The sequence below is a fragment of the Electrophorus electricus genome, chromosome 16 (genome assembly GCF_041902795.1).
Source record: "Electrophorus electricus isolate QZ-2024a chromosome 16, ASM4190279v1, whole genome shotgun sequence".
NCBI lineage: Eukaryota > Metazoa > Chordata > Actinopteri > Gymnotiformes > Gymnotidae > Electrophorus > Electrophorus electricus.
Window position 1 is genome coordinate 12,976,727 of NC_137512.1, and position 15,774 is coordinate 12,992,500.

At 38.0% G+C, this 15,774-nt stretch overlaps 3 protein-coding genes across 14 annotated transcripts in view; 2 read left to right on the forward strand and 1 right to left on the reverse strand.

The window, feature by feature from the left end:
- Nucleotides 1-1,360: 1,360 nt before the first annotated feature.
- On the forward strand, nucleotides 1,361-6,874 carry zdhhc15b (zDHHC palmitoyltransferase 15b). Of its 7 annotated transcripts, none has more exons than XM_027029031.3 (12): nucleotides 1,363-1,602; nucleotides 2,029-2,055; nucleotides 2,174-2,268; nucleotides 2,414-2,534; nucleotides 2,889-2,958; nucleotides 3,132-3,164; nucleotides 3,289-3,409; nucleotides 3,634-3,766; nucleotides 4,037-4,163; nucleotides 4,435-4,547; nucleotides 5,200-5,273; nucleotides 5,400-6,874. In XM_027029031.3, the coding sequence occupies exons 1-11, from the start codon at nucleotides 1,485-1,487 to the stop codon at nucleotides 5,247-5,249; spliced, it is 1,008 nt and encodes a 335-aa protein (XP_026884832.1). In that variant the 5' UTR covers nucleotides 1,363-1,484; the 3' UTR covers nucleotides 5,250-5,273; nucleotides 5,400-6,874. The 7 variants fall into 7 exon arrangements, 4 of the variants coding, with proteins under 4 accessions (XP_026884832.1, XP_081554731.1, XP_026884831.1 ...); XM_081698605.1 differs by having other exon boundaries at nucleotides 5,720-6,874; XM_027029030.3 differs by having other exon boundaries at nucleotides 1,365-1,602; nucleotides 5,377-6,874.
- Nucleotides 6,639-13,120, reverse strand: LOC113589386 (uracil phosphoribosyltransferase homolog). Of its 2 annotated transcripts, XR_014117457.1 has the most exons (6): nucleotides 12,795-13,120; nucleotides 12,405-12,474; nucleotides 9,234-9,296; nucleotides 9,011-9,137; nucleotides 8,104-8,211; nucleotides 6,639-7,961 (listed from the first exon to the last, which is right to left on the reverse strand). XR_014117457.1 is itself a non-coding variant. In XM_081698607.1 (5 exons), the coding sequence occupies exons 1-5, from the start codon at nucleotides 12,957-12,959 to the stop codon at nucleotides 8,154-8,156; spliced, it is 483 nt and encodes a 160-aa protein (XP_081554733.1). In that variant the 5' UTR covers nucleotides 12,960-13,120; the 3' UTR covers nucleotides 6,639-8,153. The 2 variants fall into 2 exon arrangements, 1 of the variants encoding a protein (XP_081554733.1); XM_081698607.1 differs by having other exon boundaries at nucleotides 6,639-8,211.
- Nucleotides 13,121-13,178: 58 nt separating this feature from the next.
- Nucleotides 13,179-15,774, forward strand: part of abcb7 (ATP-binding cassette, sub-family B (MDR/TAP), member 7) — a 27,099-nt gene continuing 24,503 nt past the window's right edge. For 2 of the 5 annotated variants that reach the window (XM_081698603.1, XM_081698604.1), the window contains exon 1: nucleotides 13,179-13,767. In XM_081698603.1, coding sequence (XP_081554729.1) covers nucleotides 13,612-13,767 — 156 coding nt within the window. In that variant the 5' untranslated portion in view covers nucleotides 13,179-13,611. The other 3 variants (XM_035532108.2, XM_035532107.2, XM_081698602.1) reach the window with 3 other exon arrangements.

Consider the following 15,774-nt stretch of genomic DNA (forward strand, 5'->3'; position numbering starts at 1 on the left):
CCATCTGACTTTCAAAACTAATGCAGACACTTAAGCATACAGGGAATGAAATGGGAATACTATCAAAATCTGTTCTCCTTTTCTAGGTGATTCAAAAGACACCAGTCATAGACATGAACTCTTGCCAAGGTACCAAGACTAGAGACCTGCTCAAGCAGACAGCAAAGTCTGGAAATGTAATTAAATTTTGACACATACTCATGGGTGAAGTTATTCCCTCTCTCATGCAATCGCACAACTTCATTCATACATAAACCTATCTGCCGAAATTCAGCCACTCGCACAGCATAAAGCAGTCAACCCTTCTCTTTATCATTCTCTCTCTCTCTCTCTCTCTCTCTCTCTCTCACACACACACACACACACACATAAGCAATTACCTATCACTCTAATATACAAAATCAGAAACAAATGGAGGCTAAATACTGATTACTGAAGTAATCTGTAAATAACAGCACAGAAGGAAGGAGGAACTGAAACCCCATCCAGGAAAATGGGCCTATCTAAACTGGGTTTTTGAACAGGAAAGAGGTCGTTTTTGAAGCTGCATTGTCAAAAACTGTTGTTGCCCCAAGCTGTTGAGACCAAAAAATGATTATTAAGGGTATTGAATGTGGTAAGCTCCACATTTACGGATACTGTACTTTGTAGAAAAAATAACATTAGACATCTAAATCCGCCGTCTAATTCTAGTCCATACGGGCAATCATCAAAAAATTGATAGAACTAGAACTAGAAAAATTATTAGGCTGAAAGGAAACACATAAACATTAGAGGGAAAAAGATTAAAGGCTTTACCTATTGCTACCTATTGGTAGCACTACGTAGTGCTACCTATTTTAAAGAAACAATTTCCGAGATGTCATATAGCTATATCTTTTTAATGGCCGGTGTCTAATGTTTGTCATTTACAAGGGTGACTTCCATATACCAGTAGTCTTATAGTGACACCTATTGGTTGAATTGTGCAAAGCACATACAAATTGAAAATACAGTCCTGCGGCATCGTAGACGAAGAACAGCTATAGTTACACCATTCATATACCGACCATGTAAAATCACTTTGATTGTTTGGATACTGGACGAAAACAATTTAGTTAAATCATGTAGAACGATAGTCATATATATCTATCTGTCACCTCGGTGCCTACTGAGACTACTAAAACCACAGGTTAGAAATATGAATATTCACCATCACCTAATCCTACTATATTTATAGATCGGCCTACAGTTATCTTATTTGTAAATGTATAGTTTTAGAGCCAAAGTCATTTTTAGAGACTACAGCGTCTTCCACCACACGAGAATTCGAGATGACCAAAAATGTGTTCATTCTTCTGACTAGTCTGTGGTGTCAGTCTCTACGCCAATGTTCTCTTTGTCCACCAACAATTTAAATAAATCAAACGCAGATCGCACTCGGGTTTCGAAGACAAGGTTTGTTAGTAGATAATAGAGAAAATGATGCTCGGGTTGAGTTGAATATGGCTCTCTCAAGAGGACTAAAATGTTGTCAGCGGATATTCTCTTGGATACCGGTCGTCATTATTTCATGTGTGGTCCTCTGGTCTTATTATGCCTACGTATTTGAACTTTGTTTTTGTAAGTACTATTTGTTCTAATTCAGAAAGCCATTGGCTAGCTTGCTAACCTAGCTAACAATTCTCGGTGAACTGTAGTTAGCTAACCTATGTAGGCTAGCTAGCTAGCTTGCCCGCTATTTGTTGACGGTAATGTTCACGTTAATGTAGCAAGGGGTTGCTAATCATATGAGGAAGTATCATTTTAATCAGCTTGAACGCTGGCAAATCTATAGTTCTATTATAGCTAGAGGACCTTTATGTTTTGAAATAGACGTCGGCTAGAAATATATTTACTGTTGCAATCAAATGAGATGAAGGGGCTAACATCACTGATGCAGCGTAACCTCGTTAAAATTAAATAGAAGTATGTATAAGTTTTTCCCTACAGCTTACGTTGGCCTTTTGCTTATTGTGGTAGCTCAAATGACTTATCTTTGTGTTGCAGTTACTCTCAGAAATACACTGGAGAAAGGTAAGTTCCTATACACGTTTAATTAATATAGTGTAAAACCTAGTTTACTACTGCAGTGTATGATTCTGGCACCTTTTATGACGAGTGTTACAAGTACAACAATGGTTTCCCTCTGTAGTTGCCTACCTTTTGGTGTTCCATGTATGCTTTATAATGTTCTGCTGGACCTACTGGAAGGCCATCTTTACTCCACCCTCCACTCCAACCAAAAAGGTTGGTGTTAGTCAAGTGTGTGTGTGTGTATGTATATAAAAATATTTTAGGTTTACAAAATTACACTGCAAACATTCTGTATTCCTTTCATCCCTATATAATATCAGGAGAAACATTGAAACTAAAGTACTTTTTTTTGGTACAGTTCCAGCTCTCTTACAGTGACAAAGAACGATATGAGATGGAGGAGAGGCCAGATGTGCAGAAGCAGATCCTGATTGACATAGCTAAAAAGCTTCCTATTTTCACACGGGCTCAGTCTGGAGGTGAGGCACTGTGCCCTTGCACTGTGCTTTCCAAGCGTCTGGACATCCTACTTCATTTCAACCAATGCAGTAGCTTCTCTTTTATTTTGTTAAAATTTCATATGATTTGATGCTAGGTTAGGTGCTGAGTTATGTAGTGTTTCTCATAGCTATGCCTTTCTTTTTATATACTCTGCAGAGGAACTGCAGTGTTGAAAAGTCTGCATTATGGCTGATTGCACATAATGATCAATTTGCTTTACCGAATCACAAGAATATAAACTGTTAGCTAGTGATGCTTGTTTTTGAAAGACAGTAAATGAAGGAAAAAGTGTGGGACGGAATTCACATTCTGACTCTGCGGTGTGTCCCCAGCTATCAGGTTCTGCGATCACTGTCAACTGATAAAGCCAGACCGCTGTCACCACTGTTCGGTCTGTGAAACGTAAGTCTTCCTTCCCTATGCATCTCCTATTCATTCTCAATAGCTCTGGTAAGCAGACCACTGTTTGTGAGTCTCGTGTAATAGTTAGAAGGTGCTGTTAGCCAGGAACTTGATGTTATCTGGGCAAATATCTTGATTGTGTTCAATTTAATTACCTGCGCATTTACTTGTAGATGTATCCTGAAAATGGATCATCATTGTCCTTGGTGAGTGGAAACACTTTATTTAGCATGCTATTACTTCTCAAAGTCGTAGGATACAAGTGAATAATAAGCAGTGCTTTCCTGTAGTTTGATCACCTACCTATATTTTTCTCTCTCTCCTTATCAGGGTGAACAACTGTGTTGGATTCTCAAACTACAAGTTCTTCCTGCTCTTTCTGTCTTACTCTATTCTATACTGTGTCTTCATTTCTTCAACAGTGTTCCAGTATTTTCTCAAGTTCTGGGTGGTAAGTGTTATTGTTTCTAAAATAAACTGACCTTTGCCTTGACATTTGCCTTTAGTGGCTAAAGCATAACTGCAAATTTGCAACTATATTACAACTATATTGCAAAGATATAGATGAAAGAGAGTATTGTGAAAATTAATATTTTAAAGTATTTTCATTTGCAACAGTAAAGATGGAATGCTCTCTCAGCTTCTCTCAGTTCCTGGAACTTTTATCTCTTTCAGGAGGAGCTACCAAACAGCCATGCTAAGTTCCATGTCCTGTTCCTTCTCTTTGTGGCTCTCATGTTCTTTGTCAGCCTCACATTCCTCTTTGGCTACCACTGCTGGCTGGTGGCTAAGAACAGGTCCACACTGGGTAAAAGAGCATTGGTTCCTTTTCTTTCCTTAGTACTGTTCCTACTATCCATTGAAACTTGGTAGTGTATAGCACCCATTCTACTGTTAGGTACATGGTGTGCAAATAAAAGGATAGAAAGGATGGTATTTGTGTATACTTTTATCCATAAATTGTGGTTCCAAAAACCAGTGATGACTTCAGACAAGCTTAAATACTGACAGTTTATAACAGAAACACTGGTCTTTGGCATGTCCCTTTATTTATGTGTCCTTTTCGTTTTCCCCCCAGAGGCTTTCTCTGCGCCAGTGTTCCAGAACGGACCTGACAGGGATGGATTTAACGTCGGTTTCCGCAGGAACCTTCTACAAGTCTTTGGAGAGGACAAGAAGCTTTGGCTTTTCCCAGTATTCACCAGGTGAATAAACAACACCTTAGTGCAACAACTGTCATTACTAGCAGATACAGAATTAAACAAACACGTATTTGACCACACACAGCAACAGGTGTATTTGATGTATTGGATTATGCATGTAACTTATTTCTTATTTGTACATTACAGTGCCTGTATATATTAATTCTGTTCCATATTATCCTGTCATTCATGTTACATTATGGCAGGATCCCTGAAAGGAGCATGAACGTGTAGGCAGCTTATGTTGCAAATGGTGTATGCTTGTGCTCCTTAGTCAAGGTGATGGCCACTATTTCCCTCTGAGGACCCTGAGTGAATCTCGGAACCCTTTACTGGCCAGTGAGGAGAGATGGGGGGAGGATGGGGGATCAGATGAGGACAGCACAGGTGAGCAAGATATCAGAGTGGGAGTGCAAGGACAGTCTTTGTCTCACTCAGGCTAAATTAAAAGGGAGCTCAGATACAACAACTGATCAAGATGTAATCAATAGCAGATGCATAGCTATGGGCCCATCTTAAGTGTGTGTGTGTGTGTGTGTGTGTGTGTGTGTGTATGGATGGACAGACATAGATATATATCTATATATAGATATAGATATATATAAATAAATCTTCTATGAGGGATCAAGCTTAAAGATAAACGAATGACCACTGTCTGGTATGTCATTATGGCACACATGTACACATGTGTGGTTTGTTTAGTTCTGTCCTAAAGATCTAGTGCAGTTCAGTGGCATTACAATAATACTCAGAGTCAGTGCTGAAGCAAAGATTTAAGATGTTTTGGGAATTGTGAGATATGATGCATGGATTGTAAGATATCTCTAAGATTCCACAACTATGAAATCTATTATTTATTGCTCTATCGTTGCTCTGCTTATATAACCACAGCATTGCCAGGAAACCTGTAGGCATTCATCAAGTAATGCATCATATCCATGAGAAATACCAGTGGTTGTGGTGGTTCTAATCGATGGTTGTGTTCTAGAACCACTTTTGGTTGACAAATTGGGTAAACCTTTCAATCACTTTTTTCTAGATGGTGAAGGGGACAATGATCCTTCAGTCAATATAGAAATAGAATCATAGTTTATGGAGGAGATCAATTTTTTGGTAGGTATAAACTTTTATTTTTGCTTGAGGCTTGATGTTCTGATGAGTGTGTGAAAGGGAAATGTAAAATATTGTGACTTTATTTTTGTTTAATATTGATCAGAGGAGCACTTTCGGCTGCTTTAGGCATGAACCTTAATCAGCAAATGAAGACAAGTACCAAACATTGGATACCGAGACTGCATTCCAAATCCTGGAAGATTCCAGGAAAGCATGTCCATAGAAAGCCAAAAATTTTGAAGAACCATTGAGTGGATTTGTCCTACGTTTCTTTTTAAATTATTTGCCTTGGATGTTTATCACTCATAATGACTTCCACCCCCCCACCCCCCACCCCGACCAAAAAAAAAGAACAAGGGCAATCCTAAAGGCTTGGACTTGGCTTCTGTCCCATTTGCAGAAATAATGTTCTTAAATATAAAATCTGTTACTACCACATTTGACAGTGGCTGCTAGTGACCCTACATTTGTGTATGGTTCACTTGGACCTGCAAGAGAGAGAGGCCACCATTTTGAGACCAGTCAGTTCTACTAGTATGCACTTCAGATCCTTTGCTTCAAAGGCCAAGATAAATGCTATCCAGCGGCTGAACAAGTAGATCAACTCTACTAAAAGCATGTTTTCTCTCCAAGCCTTAAAGATTTGTCAAAGACTGTGACTGTTTTCCTATAAACATACAACAGGATGGCATAAACCTAGACTTTTTTAAAAGTAAATGTTAAAATTGGTATTTTCTTTTTCTTATCATGTTAATATTAACGTGTGTCTTCGTTATGTGTGTATTGAAATGCATATGAAACATTTTTCATTTGTTTCATAATGTTTATTATTTCTTTGGTGGGGAAAGGTTAAGCATCATCTTTACTGCTAATTATTATAATTGTTAATCAATTATTAACCATCATACACAAATCTGAATTAATTATCAATCACTTTACAATATGTGAACACAGTATCTAATGAACTGTAACCAGTGTTTTTTGCAGCAAAGCCTAGTTCTGTGTTCTTTGTTCCCAATCCTAATGGACTGTACCTTTTGATTTTGGTGTATTACTTCAACACACTTTCTAAAATGAAGAAACTTATTGCCGTTTATCCGGTCCACAAATTGAACTGGGTGAGGGCAAGAAAGGTGTGCTCCACATGGCAAATGTGGAAGAGTACTACTGTGTGTACTGCTTTAACAGACAAGTTTCTCTTAGTTTTTCAAAATAAAGACTTCATCTTGTATGGTAATTCAATTATGCAGGAGAGCGCCACTGTTAATTTACTTATTTCTGTTTCGATAAAATGGAATTAAGGACAAGATATACTTTAATTCATATAATAGTTTTATTCCTTTTTTTTTTTTTACTCTATTCTTGTTTTCATGTTCTGTAAATGTGTAAGTTTCATACACTATGCCTGCCTGTATGTCATGAGATTTTTCCTTAAGAAGAGTAATATTGTTTTCAAAAACTATTCATACCATAGCCACTCCATTACATGTCAACAAATTTTTTAAATGGTACAAATAATGCATTCTTCAAGATAACGGCATATGAAGAATTTTAACAAATAAGTCACATTCAATTATTAAAAACAACAAAACACCCTTTGACCCAAGTGTCTCGAAGTTATTCCTCAACATGGCTATATGACAAATTGACTCAATATTTAAATATTTCATAAATCTGTGTTTAAATACAGTTTTAGTATCACCAATCTTATGTCTGTGAGTCTCTGTGTACCAAACTGATGTCGTCAAATTTATTTATATAGCACTTTTTACAACAGCTGTTTGTGTAATGGCTATTATCTTATACTGTAATATCACTGATGTTTAGCTATGTATATTCCAACATTCATGACCAGATTTATGACTAGTCAGTAAACCAATAAAACTTTCTGGGTAGCTACAAATAATGGTGGCCATGTGGTATCATGTTACTAATTCTTATGAGCACCCAGATGGGCAGGTTGATTTGGTTCCACATTGTATGTGACTAAGTGTCTGCCTCGTGAGTTCAGTTCCCAAACCACCTCAAGCTGGCCATTTGTGACATGGTTATCACTCAAAACTGCCTATACCATCAACAAACTAGGAAATAGCTATACCTTAATGATATGTGCATGTAAATACATAATAAACATAATTTAACAGTATTGCAAAAGACTTAACAGGCATAATAAGGCACTTCAAACATAAACCATCCCATTCATTTACATTTACGGAATTTAGCTGATGATTTTATCCAAAGTGACTTACAATTATGACTGAGTACAACTTGAGCAATTGAGGATTAAGGGCCCAACAGTGGCAATTTGGTAGTGGTGGGGCTTGAACCAGCAAACGTCCAATTACAAATCAAGTACCTTATCAAATGTCCAATAGCTCTAAGAAACATAAAATTAGCTTTATTCTGTCCCAAAGTACTTCTGTCCAAAGTGAGAGGGAGCTATAGGATGGACCTCAGTGGTTAGTATGGTGATGTCTGGAAACTTCAGTAATGGACCTAACCACTAAAATGACGCATTGAAACACATTTATAAAAACGCACTGTTTTGTGTGCCAAATAATCTCTGTTGTTCAGTGTTCACTTTCTTACCATGAGGGGTGGAAAAGAGGCTGAGGAGGATGATATGTAAGGGCTGAACAACATGTTCATTGAGCACTCGGACTGCTTTGATCACTGTGTTCCCATTACCTGCAGGTCAACATTCACGACACAGGGAAGTCATGTTATCTAACTTCACAAACAAGCTTGCATTATGCTTTTTGTATTTCAAATGGCCAGTGTCTATTTCTGTTAATTTGTCCTTTATCAGGTACACTGATATGCCCTTCACCTAATTGTGACAGCAATGCATAGTAGATTGATGTTCATTCATTCATTCATTCATCTTCTAAACCACTTAATCCAATTCAGGTTTGTGGGTTGTATGTTGATGTCCCTTCTGTAAATAAACAAAGGTTTAGAGTTTCACTCACAAATGAATAGTACAATCTAAACACTCAATGTTTCTCTCTTAAATACAGCATTATCTGCTTTGTCTCTCACACTGGCACAAGGACAATGAGTGCACAGTAAACACATCATGGCATGGTCCTAACCTCTTCCACCCTCTCTTGGAACGAATGAATGTTTTTGAAGAGCACCGATAAAGTCATTGTGTACAGTGCCGATTGGCTTCAACCATCACACAATGGTTAAGTGTATTAACGGCGGGCGTAAACTACCCATTACTGCGCTATTTTGAGTGCCCATCCTTGTGCTATTCAGCACTTGGTAGCTAACTGGCAAGCGCTGTATAATTTCCTCGCGAGAGCTGTAATTACCCTCAGTGGCTGAACGGTGACTGAATGAGCCAGAAATGTGGAGCAAGATGTAAAAGGTCAGCACAGCAGCAAAGGTGGAATCTCTGGGATTTTATGTTTTAGCAGAAGACTGCAAGGCAGTAACAGGTATGCAGGTACATTTTACAGTTTTTTTGCAGTAGTGGATCACCACTAATGGCTAAAGCTGGTGTACGAACAAGTCTGGAAAATTACCCTCTCCAAATAATACAAAATTTTCATCTAGCATCAACTGAGACGAAAGGTTCTATATCTCCTTTTTCAGAACTCCAAGATATTAAATAATGAACCATGGCTCTGGAAAATGTCTTTAATGAAAGTTTTCTACAGACGGATACAAGAAACAGCTTTTCATCCATCTACTTACTCAAGATAGGGTACATGAGCAAGATTTTTCACCTGTAAATGTCTGGGGGAAGCTTTGCATAGTACACCTTGGCTTTCAGTGTCTCATCACATTGTATAAGAATCTTGCCAATGCGGATAGATCTGCAGCAGTCCCTTAGGCCTTGCTCCATTGCCTCTCCTGATGATTAAAAACATAGTAACTGTCAGTAACTCAGGGTAAATGTTTTGTGTTTGTGTAATGAAGTGTATTGAATATCCAGGCAACATGACGGACCACTCCTCATTATGCTGATGCCACAGTTGCCTCTCTCAAATTTGACTCCTTCATACTTGTGTCCTGCAAGAGAAGAAAGCAGTTATTTATTAATTGCTAACATTATAATAGACAGTCAAGACTTAATGTGTAATATTAATATGTATCTCTTAAATAGATACCCAAACGTTTTGGCCTGGAATGAAAAAAATACATGCAGGTTTGCCTCCAATCTACATTTTATACTATTAGAAGTTAAAAGCACAGACGCGCACACAAAAAAGACATACAGTTGAGGGCAAAAGGTTACATAAACCTAGGCTAAAGAAATTCAAACTCAATTTTTCCCAACTCCACACATTTCATGATATGAATCAATTTCTTCTGGCAAGAGTTTGTACGTTGTTCACATTGAGTAGTTTCGGGCTATAATCCTACTTAATGTGGAGGGTAAGATTTTCTTTTAACTGCACAGAGACTGGCTGCATATTTGTGAATAATAAAAGTGAATAAGTTAATTGATACATCAGTGCAAAAGTCAGGGATTTCATAGCAGTATGATTCAGACAGTAAAGAAAAAGGGTAGATACCTACATGTAGTTTTCCTCGATTTAGCCAATTCATTTGGCTCAGTAATGCATAATCTCTCATGGAATGGAGAAACCAGTAATGGTTTCAAGTTTAGGTAGATGTGCAGAATTAAATGATAAAGAACAAGTTGTGGGGCTGAAGAAGGAAATGGTGAAGGCTATTGATAGCATTGAGAAGTCATTTTTATCAGGTAAATTGAAACTGTGGTGCCTCCAGTTTGGTTTGCTGCCTCCTCTGGCCACTGATGGTTTATGATTTTGTGATAACTGTAGAGAGGCTGGGGAGTGTTAAGAACAAAGCTATAACAAAGTGGCTAGGGGTGCCATGGCGTCTAATAGTGTGGCGTGTTTTGGTAGAGGGCTACTGACAAGGGCCAAACTGACAAATTTAGTTAAGGAATTTAAAATGTTAAGTTGTGAGAATAACTATTTGCCCAGTAGTGAACAGAGTAATTAGGTTTGTGCCTGAGGAGCAGTGTACTGGACAGTGAGCACAGGCTCTAAATATTGGTGGGTGGATGAAAGCTTGAGGTTGAAAATTGGTAGCGGATATAGGTTAAAAAAACAAAAAAACAAAACAAAACAAAAAAAAAACTACAGGTCCCACAGTGCATTGCTTTAACTACACTGAGGCTGGACAAGTGTACTTTGAAAATAACATTAACTATGCATCTGAAAGGGCTAATCAGTGGCTGTAAGGAGAGCACAGGTTAGTTAGGGAAATGTATAAAGATGGAATGGCTGAGGTGTTCTGTGTATCAGGTATGTGGAGGACTGAGCAGGCTGAGTGGATTGTTGTCATGTCATCGTTGTGTCTAGAGTCGTAGATTCAGATAGAACCGGTAGCAGACCATCCATGGTGCAAGGGGGGCTGGGTACAGCATTAATCACTGGGAAGTTCAGCGTGGTGGGGCTAACTCTAATGGTTTGGCACGGGATATTTTACATCTTATCCTGTGTAAAATTACAATTACAATTACAAGAGGTAGTATTTAAAAAAATGGATTAGAGATTTATTTCACCTTTAAATCACTTTATAAAGCTTTACATTAGGTTTCCAGTAGGTCAAAGGTTTATGTACACCGGGTTAACTGATGGTTTACATTTACATTTATGGGATTTAGCTGATGCTTTTTAAAGCTGAGTACTGACTACAATTTGAGCAATTGAGGGTTAAAAGCCATGATCTGGGGACAAATAGTGGCAACTTGGCAGTGATGGGACTTGAATTGTCAAGTACCTTAACCAATGAGCTACTGCTGCCCTATGTTTAAGTAGGGGGCAAAAATGAATTCCCAAGGCAGAACCAAGTTTGGTCTGAAAGGTTCAACTGAAGCCCAAGAGAACAAAAAAGGAACTGCTGAAGGAGTTTGAGGCATAAAAGACCAAATGTATCTGCATTCTTAAGAGAGTACTTACAACACAATGGCCTGAAAGGCTGTTACACAAGGAAGAAGCCCCTTGAAGTTTGCAGGTGATCACAAGGACAAAGACCTAGCCTTATGGAGAAGTGTTCTTTAGTTAGATGGAGCATAAATTAAGCTGCTCAATCATAAATGTCAATGCCATATACTGAGAAAAAAGGCTTGTAAGGCTTTAAACCAAAGAACACTATCCGAACTGTGAAGCATGGGGTTGGCAGCACCATGTTTCCACCATTTTGCTGAAAAGGGGACTGGTGCTATTCGGAAATACCGAAGCAAAACCTCAAGACATCAGCCAGAAAGTTCAATCGTGGTTGCCACTGGGTTACAACAAAAGAGTGATTCTAAGCGTTCAATATTTTGACAAAACAGCCTAAATGAAATTATTGGAGTGGCCATCAGAGCCTCAAACTGTGTCCCATAAAAGACTTGTGAGCTGAACTGAAAGTGTGTTTGAACGAGGCTCAAAACCTGACTGAGCTACACCAGGTCTGCCAGAAGGACTGGGAAAAAACATTCTGGCAAAGTATTGTGAGAAGCTTTTGTATTAAGTTAAGCAATTAAAAGGCAATGTCACCAAATATGAAGTACATGTGAACTTCTGACTCACTGAAAATATGATAGAAATGAAAACTTGAAAAAAACATTTCTCAGCTATGTTTCTGAACACAGGAAACATATGGTAGTATGAATGTCTTTAGCATAAGTGAATAAACATTTGGCCGCAAGAGAAATTAAAATATTACCTATAATGAACAAATAAAGTTCAATGACATGATGGAGCAAAACACATACTAAAATCTTTTATAGCATTATTATCAGAGGAAAGCATCTGCTTACCCCAATAGAGAGCAATAAAAAGATCCCAATGAACCACATAATTGATCACTTAAATTTTGACTGCCACTGGAACTAATGACCACCTTCCCTCACTGCAGCACTTTGGCTCACTCAGTGAAATTGAAAGTCCACTAAAGACACTGCGCAATGTATGGTATTCAGGCTTTATAACAGTCTACAGGGGCACGTTTAGGACCCATCAATAAAAAGCCACAAAATTGTATTTACATATCTGGACAGCCCCAATGCAAGGAATACAAATAGTTCCACATTCATAAATACCATTTAGGCATGCAATTTTCAGGGGGAATTGTCAACTAAGAAGTTTATGTACTCACCTGTTGGTGTGGTCACTATACATTCAGTATATGGGAGCTGATTTAGTCCTTCTTCCACTACAAGTCTAATCTATGAACAAATTTAGAGTAGTTTGGATTACTGTGTTTACAATTTTGATCCAAATACTGGTACTTTGAGGGCTTAATTTCAACAGATATTTCAGTTCTGTTCTGTTGAGGTCAGTCAGGAAAGGCAATATTATGACGATACAATTCCTTAGTTACTGTGACTAAAGAACACAAACTCCCCTCTGCTAGTTGTCCTGTGGGGAAACGTTACACACAAAATCTATTTTAACAGATTAATATAATGTTTAAACTGAAGAACATTTATAATTTGTCCCTTATAATAGTCTGTAGTTCACGGTCATTGCGGGACAACAGCTTCAACTGAGGCCCAAACTGGATCTGCAAATCGCCGTTTACTCCGGTTTCACACGGCTTCTCCTGGGACTCACTGTTCGAATTATTATCACTTGCAAATCGGACCTGCTTCATAATGTTATGATCAGAATTATTGCTGCTATCTGCAACCTGATGGTTATGGCAACGCATGTTATTTTATATAACCGCATTTAATGTCAGATTCCCTCTCAGCGAGTATTACGAAAATATAGTACTTGGCACAATCGTACTATACAATAAATTCAAAATACATAGAACTGATAAACTTCTCTCAAAACTACGAGCAAGCGACAGCCAAGCGAGTGGGTGAGGTAACGAGCGGTAATAAAAGACGTCATGTCCGGTCTATGGTTGTTTTTGCGCGCCAACATAGTGTATGTTTGGGCAGACTTTTTTCTTTTTTTTTTGTGATAACGTTGGAAGTACTGGACAAAATTGATGAGACAGTTGGTAACCACTAACAATACAATTATCATAAAATTTAAAATAAGGGATAATAGTCAGATCTGATAAATATTGAAAATCACAAACTTTGCCGTAAATAGTTATGGAAGATTGCGTATGTGCAAGTACAGATGGGTGTCAGATCTGTGTTACTTCAACTTACCCGTTAATTTAAGGATCTCGAAAATTGACTTTGTTTTAAAAAGAACAAAAACACTTGAGGAAACAGAATTTGATATACATAATGTTTTTATAGCTGCACTTCGCAATTTTTAAATGTAAGTTTAGATTACAACAAAAGTGGTACAAACTGCGCTCGACTCCAATTGTCGCGTGATCATTGGACTATCATTTCATCATGGCGCCACTCTTGCTCCCATTGCAGTGTGGAGTCCACGTTCAGAGACGTAAATTAGCTCGTCTACTTCAACAGGCCGGCTCTTTTCACGCTGGGAACTATAACAACAAAACCGAAGACTGTGGGATTAAAAAGAAACAACGCAGCACTTATCAGGTGCGCTGCAGATGAAGGGTTGAAGTGCTCAAAGCTTCATGTCAAACTCCAGCTAACAAGCTCACTCTAGCTGGGTACAAGGGCACGCATACGCCGGGTGTGGAAGAAATGCTATGCTATGCTATGTAGCTAGGTTAGCTAGCTAGCTAGGTTAGCTGTTAGTGAAGTAGATACAAAATCAAGTTCATGATATAATTTAGGCGTGCTTTCTCGATCATGAAGTTTCTGCAAATTTGTCGTCGTAAGAAGTTACAATAAGGACATAATGCAGGTGAATTATCTTGACCAGCCTCTGAAACATACTTGGCTACGAAAGACTGTTAGCTTAGGTAAACATAGTTTAGCTAACGCTATATCTTAGCGACTTGGCTACCGAGGTTTTTGATGTGAAGGTATTTCTAGCTAACGCTAACTTTACTAGCTCACTTTAATAGGCTGTGTTAATTACAGTTACACTCATGTAAGAACCTAGCTAGCTAGGCAGTTTTCTAACCCAGGGCCAGGTTTAGTTTCCAGGTTTGAAGGGTGTAGCGGTTAACAAGGTTAACTTTGTGCTAATGCCTGAATTTCAGAAATTTTACGAAGTTTCAAAATGACATTTTTAAGTTTACAAAATGTAAGATAATCTAGTCTTGGACTAAGGGCCTTGAATAATATGCATCAGAGCTAAACTACTAAACAGTAGTAAACATCTTAATTTTTTAAATATTACTGTGTATTGACGTGGTCTAATCTATTTGACAGGCCTCATATTGTCTCATATTAGCTGATGACTTGTATTAGTTTTGTTTGCTCAAAACCACAAATGCATAGTATTTAGTTACCAAGGAAAAAGATTAACAGCTGCTAGTCTGGTTCTGTCATCTACATTTCTGGATCTCTTCTTCGAATTTAAGGTGTACATGTGTTTTGGGGTTTTAAAAAGTAATTCTGAGGTAAAACAATATTGTTCTTTGCTTTTAAGCAAGGGTATTCAGATCTTAAATCCATTCAAAGCAATTTGACAATTATCTGATTTGTTATACATTACCAATGTTATAATGTGTCAGCTGTATGTTGCAGGTAGAAAAATGACTTTATTTTGAAATGACTTGCTGTTCATCTAATTCACCTGCTGGTGGTTGTTACATTTAGACTTATTTTGATAACGCTTTGAAACGTCCAAGAATGTAACCTCTAGTTTTAGCTGATGTGTACTTTTAGAAATGTCATTAAGAAGCCATATTATTGAGAGTGGATTATCGTATTTCTTTATATATATATATATATATATACACACACACACACACATACTGCCTGCCCCAAAAAAAGGTCACCACCTGGATTTAACTAAGCAAAGAGGTAAAAGCCTCCCATTGGTTAATTACTGCTTGGGTGATTTTTAGGTTATTTAACCCTAACTGATGCAGTGAGTAGCTTCTCATTTGTTAAACAACCATGTCAAAAGACACATCCTGTGGTTGTGGAAACGATGTTAATCTGTTTCAGAAGGGTCAAATTATTGGCATGCATCAAGCAGAGAAAATATCTAAGGAGATTGCTGAAACTGCTAAAATCGGGTTAAGAACTGTCCAACACATTATTAGGAAACATCTTCAAGGAAAGAATATGGCTGGAAATTGGCGATTGGCGATCATTTAAACGTGTGGTGAAATCAAATCGTAGAAAAACAACAGTAGAACTCAGGGATATGTTTAATTGTGAAGGTAAGAGCATTTCCACATGCACAATGTGAAAGGAACTCAAGGGATTGGGACTAAACAGCTGTGTAGCCTTAGGAAAACCACTTTTCAGTGAGGCTAACTGGCAAAAATGGCTTCAGTTTGCTCAGGAGCATAAAGATTGGACTCTGGAGCAATGGAAGAAGGTCATATGGTCTGATGAGTCCAGATTTACCCTGTTCCAGAGTGATGGGTGCATCAGGGTAAGAAGAGAGGTCGCTGAAGTGATGCTCCCATCATGCCTAGTGCCTACCGTACAAGCCTGTGGGGGCAGTGCTATGATCTG

Coding starts and splice junctions, on each gene's coding strand:
- zdhhc15b (XM_027029031.3), top strand. CDS start 1,485: ATGGCTCTCTCAAGAGGACTAAAATGTTGTCAGCGGATATTCTCTTGG. Junction 1,603..2,028: donor CGTATTTGAACTTTGTTTTT/GTAAGTACTATT, acceptor TTTGTGTTGCAG/TTACTCTCAGAAATACACTG. Junction 3,165..3,288: donor ATGGATCATCATTGTCCTTG/GTGAGTGGAAAC, acceptor TCTCCTTATCAG/GGTGAACAACTGTGTTGGAT.
- LOC113589386 (XM_081698607.1), bottom strand. CDS start 12,959: ATGCGTTGCCATAACCATCAGGTTGCAGATAGCAGCAATAATTCTGAT. Junction 9,297..12,404: donor TATAGTGACCACACCAACAG/GTGAGTACATAA, acceptor CTTCTCTTGCAG/GACACAAGTATGAAGGAGTC. Junction 8,212..9,010: donor CTTCCCCCAGACATTTACAG/GTGAAAAATCTT, acceptor GTTTATTTACAG/AAGGGACATCAACATACAAC.